This window comes from Lactuca virosa, chromosome 1, assembly GCF_052849685.1.
Source record: "Lactuca virosa cultivar CGN04683 chromosome 1, Lactuca_virosa_CGN04683_v6, whole genome shotgun sequence".
NCBI lineage: Eukaryota > Viridiplantae > Streptophyta > Magnoliopsida > Asterales > Asteraceae > Lactuca > Lactuca virosa.
The window spans coordinates 28,520,589-28,527,349 of NC_136426.1; the positions used below are offsets into that span (position 1 = coordinate 28,520,589).

Consider the following 6,761-nt stretch of genomic DNA (forward strand, 5'->3'; position numbering starts at 1 on the left):
TTGTAGAGTATGTGCTCGTGTTGACAATTATACCCTTGGTCATAAGGAAATTACCTTTAAACTTAAAACAAATTGACAATAATAAACTTGGTAAACATAGTTTGTTATTTAAACTTAAAACAAATTGACAATAATAGACTTCGTCAACATAGTTTGTTAGGAACAATAAAAAAAATTATTGTTATAAAATCTTGTTTGTGGAATAACAAACTCAGTGACTTAAGCTAAAGATTAAGGAGGTTACCTTTAAACTTAAAACAAATTGAAAATAATAGACTTTGTCAACATAGTTTGTTATTCAAACTTAAAACAATTGACAATAATAGACTTGGTCAACATAATTTGTTACAAAGAATAATAAAAATTTATTGTTATAAAATCTTGTTTGTGGAATAAAAAACTCAGTGGCTTAAGCCAAAGAGTAAGGCATGAAGAAGTAACTTTTAGGCCAAAGTCTAAGCGGTAAAGTCAAATATTGGGATCCTATTGCAGATTTGCAAAGTAGGATGATATAATGTGTATTTGCTTTTAAAAAATAGTTGAAATATAATTGTTATTAATGATAATATGGGACAACATTGAAAGTGAAATTATATTATGATCCATGTGGCAGAGAATACATGTTCATTTAGGAGATTGTAACATAAATGGTCCATATTATTTGTAAACATTGTTGCCTAATACATCGATATATTCCAGCATGTTGGTTTTATGCACCTTGACAGCGATTGTTGCTGTCATGATTGTTGTTTTAATGAAGGAAAAAGTGTAAACCACACCTTCACCAAAAAAACACTTTTCAATTTAATAAAGACGGAAATTAAATAACATTCGGCAAAGGAAGTTCGATGACAGAATGTGAATTAAGAAGAGTTAGAATTATTAAACATTTTAACACGAAAGAAAGGAAAAAATAAAGCAGTTTGCATACATGATAAACATATTTAAAACATCATTCCATACATAATTCATAATATAACAACAAAAACAAACATTGCAGAGGATAATGAAACCTGTTATGGATGATGGATGATGGAAGTAGGCAGCAACGAGTGTAAAGAGAGGTTGAAGAAACAATTTTTTTTCGTGATTTGTATGGTACGTAATATTATATAGGGTTAATAAGGATATATAGAATGGTAAACAGTGATTTTATAAGATATCTATATCTATATATGGTAACAAAATATGGAAAATGGTATAATTGGAAAACATGAGTCCTGATATTATATTAAGTTAAAATAGTTATAAAAAAATAAATGATTTAAATCCATAATTAATAAGATATAATTAAATGACCGGATTTGAAATTGATAAGGGTACATGAATTTGAAAAGATTTAAAGATAATATTTCCTTATTAAACGATTTAATCATAAATGTCTGAATTCTATGTATTGAAACATGATAAATATACATATAATTATTTTAGAAAGTGTTTATGATTGACGGTATAATTGGAATGATAATCTGCATAAATAAGAATATAAGATTCATGAAAGTAATTAAAATTTGTAGAGTATGTGCTCGTGTTAACAAATATACCCTTGGGCATAAGGAAATTGCCTTTAAACTTAAAACAAATTGACAATAATATACTTGGTCAACATAGTTTGTTATTTAAGTTTAAAACAAATTGACAATAATAGACTTGGTCAACATAGTTTGTTAGGAACAATAAAGAAAATTATTGTTATAAAATCTTGTTTGTGGAATAACAAACTCAGTGGCTTAAGCCAAAAATTAAGGAGATTACATTTAAACTTAAAACAAATTGACAATAATAGACTTGGTCAACATAGTTTGTTATTTAAACTTAAAACAAATTGACAATAATAGACTTGGTCAATATAGTTTGTTATTTAAACTTAAAACAAATTGACAATAATAGACTTGGTCAACATAGTTTGTTACGAACAATTAAAAAAATTATTGTTATAAAATCTTGTTTGTGGAATAACAAACTCAGTGGCTTAAGCCAAAGATTAAGGGATGAAGAAGTAACTTTTTGGCCAAAGTCTAACCGGTAAAGTCAAATATTGGGATCATATTGCAGATTTGCAAAGTAGGATGATATAATGTGTATATACTTTTAAAAAATAGTTGAAATATAATTGTATCATGCTGCAAAACAGAACTAATCAATATGATTCCAAACAAAATTTTCTTTTAATTAGGGTAAAGATCCTAAATGTTGACGAATTATAAGAAAGTTTGGTAGTAGAAATCAAAATTAGCACCTCCAAATCAGTAAGATTGTAATGATGGATGAATCCAGAAGTATAATCATAGTATGTGTAGGTGGTAGCAATGTCACCGACTGTGTTCTGACTACCGCTGTCTTCAAATTTGAAGAACACGTTAGTGTTTTTTTGACTTAATACATAACAGACTCAATTAATTCAGAAAGAATGAGTACCAAATATGCAGCCAACAGACTACATGTCAACATCTGTTGAATAATGAGTAGCACCCAAAAGGACTTCTGGAGCTCTATACCAAAGGGTCAATATCTGAAATGATACAAGTTATTTAGCAATCTTCAAATTAATTTTTTTTAAGAATTTTAACCATTTTGTCAATCGAAATGGTATTTTTTTTAAGAATTTTCACCCAAGAGGCCTGTCTTCCCATCTTTGTTTACACCTTGCTTCAAATCCAACAGTCAGTTTGATTTCGTTAATCGCAGTCAAATCCAGAACGAATCAATACCATTTCGATTTGATTACTAAAAAACCATAGATAGAAACATAAATCGGATACACATAATATAAACCTAAAACCCAAATAAGAGTGATTCAAATCAAAATTCTCGTTAGAATAATCAAAATGGAAAACAGTTGCAGATTCATAAAAATTCAAATACCTTGAGAAGAAGAAAAGCGCAATGGGAATAATCTTTGGTAGTGAATCTCAATTTCAATTTGTTGGTGACAAACACGATGCAAGAGATGCATTGATGGAGAAGAACATGGAAAGAAATTGGAGAGATCATTGGCTCTTGAGGAGGAAGAACATGGATAGAAACTGGAGAGATCATCGGCTCTTGATATTATCTTCATCAGAGAGAGAAAGAGGAAGAGAGCAATCCCTATTTTGGAGGAAAAATGGTTATAGACGGTAACAAAGACGTATTTGTAGTTCCCTTTTGTTACGATAACATCAGTGAAATTGATCCAATGGTTTAAAATAATAAACGAAAAACATTGAAGGAGCCAGATTGTTTTAGGTGATGTAATTAGGTTTCTGTTTTAATATATATAGAGATACCGAAAATTTAATAATGTATGACATTTCAGCAATAGTTTATGATATTTCAGCAAAAAATAATGATATTTCAACAAAAAATAATGATATTTCAACAAAAAAAATAAAGATATTTTAACAAAAATAATGATATTTCATCAAGAAATTATTATTATTTAATATAAAAAACGAAAAAAAAATCAACAAGAATAAACAAAAGAGAAAAACGTAAAAAAAAAAGTAAAATAAGATTTCAGCAACATATAATCTAGATTTCAGCAAGAAAAAAGAAAAATAAGAGGTTGTAAGAGACAATACAAATGCTGCGGCAAACAGAACATGAGCAGAGGTTTTAACTCTTTGAAGACTTCTAAAAAACAAACAGCTGCGAGATTAAAAGTGGTGCGGTTGTGATGCACCACGCAACAATAAGAAGTATGAAGAGGTTTTTTACAAAAAACAAACACCTAAAAGTCTCAGGAACGACACGTACAACTTTTGGAAACAATAAGGTTGAGCCACATCAACTTTTAAAAAATTGGACTAGAATTGCAAATTGGTGTAAGCCTTAGGGACCAAAACTGTAACTTACTTTTACTCGTGATAATATAAGTGCAACATAATTTGACAGAAATGGTCCTACATTGATTCAATATTTATTTTGTTGTACAGTCAAAGATCTAGTAAAGAATTTTATGTCACCAAACAATTCTTTATCTTTTAAAGCATCAAATAAGTTAATTATACTCTCGTTTTAGTCCTACCTTCTTGCCAGGGTCTTGTTTTTTTTATATCTATTCAGCCGTTCAAAAAAAAAAATAGTTAATTGTACTATTTTCAAAGGTGAAACCTGAAAATCTCTTTCAATTAGTATCTATCAATATTTTTATATTTGGTGATTTTAAGGTAATTAATTCATGCATTCGTATAAGACATCTAATCAAATAAATTAACTCTTATAATTGAATTACCTTTTCCAAGATTATTCTATCTTTATCGTCTTCACTACAATGATCACCAATCAACGACCATCAGCAAAATAAAAAGAGCAAAGGAAACACATGTCGTATCTCTTTTCTCTAAAGCCTACAAACTAGAAAGAAAGAATTTGTACTTGTATGCCAAAACTTTAATAAATTAACAGTTGTACGTTTTAATTTAGACATTGATTCCTCCAAATTATAACTTTTTTAGACATCTTCATCTGTAATTTTAGATATCTAAAATTCTATATATCAAAATTCAATCATCCGGAATTTACAAATATCCAATTAAACCGGGCCTAGAATTTGGTTATTTCTATTCAGTAAAAATATGCTACTCCCGCCGTCCCAATATTATTGTCACAGATAAAAAAAACACACAGATTAAGAAAAACATTAATTACCACTAACTTTATATAATAAAATGACAGTTTTGTCATTCCTTTGCATTTAATGTTCCATTAAATGCTTAGTTGATTAAGTAATAATGAAGGGGTATTTTGGTAAAAATGTTATTTATTTTTAGAAGCGGACTATTATTTTGGGACAAACCAAAACGGAAATATGGACTATAATTTTGAGACGGAGGGATTATTATATGAGTTATATTTTAAAGTTCGTATTTGCGGAAAATGATATAAACGAACAGATTACGTACCCAATTTGTTTATCCTTATTAAAGAAGTACTTGGTCGAAGTTTTAGAAATCATTAAATGCTTTTTCTTTCCCTGCTTTTTAACATGGATCCACCCAATAAGTGTTCTAATTAGCGCGTCAACTTGGTGGCAATATCGTAATTAATAACCCAGACCTGTCCCTTTAACAAACCAGTGGAAGTGCAATATTATTTTATTATAAAAAGAGGATGACGAAGATAATTCTGTGTTCAATTGTCGTCATTCGTGAAGTCTCTCCTGCAGCACCGGTGTGTACTTCTCTCCCTCTCCAATCCATCTCTCCTCTCTCTCGCACACCTACACACAAAACCACGCACTTCTATCTCTAAACTCTAAACCTCTATGATTCACAATTCTGCGTGTATTAATTTTTCTGTTTTTGATTATGTAGTTCAATTCGGAATCGACGAACATCGAAAATCGATCCTTCTGTTCTGAGCCTAATCGAAGAGCTGATTGCATGGATAACCTCAAGGAAGAGGTAGATTTTTCTCACTCTGTGTGTTTTCCTATCTTCTTTGCGCCATTTTTGTAGGTTTAATTTCAGAATTTCACTATTCGGAACACTTTTAAAATGATTTTCGCTTTTTTCCTTTTCCTTTAGAAATGATTAGTTATGAGAGAATGATGTTATTCGATTGTGGTAGGGATGATGCTTAGGGTTTATAATTTATTCATCCGTTAAGCTTTTGATCTGAGATAATCGTGCTATTCCGAAGTTCCAAGTTGATATGGTGAGTGATGTTCGAGTGTCTATGGTGAGAATTACTCACAGTTTTGTAGGTTCAGGAGTTGGTGATTGTCATGATTGCTTAATTTGCGTTTAGGTTTTACTTTTTCCTTTTTTTCAACGAACGAATTGACATTTCGATTGCGTTGGAGGATGAAGAAAGGTCGGTTTTCAAAGTTTGAATGCTCCAGCTGTACATGTTTGAATAAATTAAAGTATATAGAAATATATCTTGCTATATTTGCATTACGTCTTTAAGTAACATTCTGTATATATAGTAGCTACCATGTGATACCTGTAAGGTAGGAAATCAATCCCTCTTATAGTAATTTGGTTACTTAATTTCACAATCCTTTTAGTAAAATATGGTGAATGATCTGTTTGTAGAAAGATGCGCCATGGTTATCAGTGCCACAATTTGGGGATTGGGACCAGAAGGGACCATTACCAGACTACTCTTTGGATTTCTCAAAAATCAGAGAGAAGAGGAAACAAAACAAGAGAGAGATATCAAGAACTAGCATTGGTAATGAAGAAGACTTCATCTCCTCCAATAAAGTCAAACAAGATACACCACAGCCAAGTGCTCCCCTTAAGCAGCAGTACAACGAGGACCCCCACTCTCCAAATGTAAGCACCTTCATATCCACAAATATCTAATCAAGATAACTATTTCATATATATCACATTCTTGTATTTACTTGGTTTTTTATTTTTGATTTTAGGTGCAGAAAAGACGAAGCGGATTAAATTGCTTCAGTTGCTGCATGAAGGCATGATGTTTCATTTCATGGAGAGGAGAGAGATTTTTAATCTTCAAAATTCTCGGTATATGTTTCTTTGTTTTCCTTGTTTTTGTTGATATACATGTGATTTATGATGATGATGATGATGATTGCTGTGTGGGATTTCTTCTTTAAAATTTGCATAATGTATATATGATTAGAATGAATGGTACAATCGATTTGACTTTTGCTATGATTAGTCTAGACACTTTATGCTTTTATTGTATGCAACAAAACAAATACAAAATATGCTAGAATAAATCCAAAAATCGTACATAAAACCAGTTATAAAAACATAGATGAGAAATCATAATGGAGAAAGATCATTACAAACATATTC

General features: G+C 30.2%; 1 protein-coding gene across 1 annotated transcript; it reads left to right on the forward strand.

Moving 5' to 3' along the window:
* Positions 1–5,025: 5,025 nt before the first annotated feature.
* LOC145160285 (uncharacterized) lies at positions 5,026–6,614 on the forward strand. Its single transcript, XM_079079453.1, has 4 exons — positions 5,026–5,154; positions 5,298–5,387; positions 6,024–6,266; positions 6,362–6,614. Exons 1-4 carry the CDS (start codon positions 5,095–5,097, stop codon positions 6,413–6,415), a joined length of 447 nt encoding a protein of 148 aa, XP_078935579.1. The 5' UTR covers positions 5,026–5,094; the 3' UTR covers positions 6,416–6,614.
* The last annotated feature ends 147 nt before the right edge of the window (positions 6,615–6,761 follow it).

Bases quoted from the DNA above. Each gene is read 5' to 3' on its own strand.
- LOC145160285 (XM_079079453.1), top strand. From the start codon at position 5,095: ATGACGAAGATAATTCTGTGTTCAATTGTCGTCATTCGTGAAGTCTCT. The intron at 5,388-6,023 runs GTAGATTTTTCT...ATCTGTTTGTAG, and splicing joins TGGATAACCTCAAGGAAGAG to AAAGATGCGCCATGGTTATC. The intron at 6,267-6,361 runs GTAAGCACCTTC...TTTTGATTTTAG, and splicing joins AGGACCCCCACTCTCCAAAT to GTGCAGAAAAGACGAAGCGG.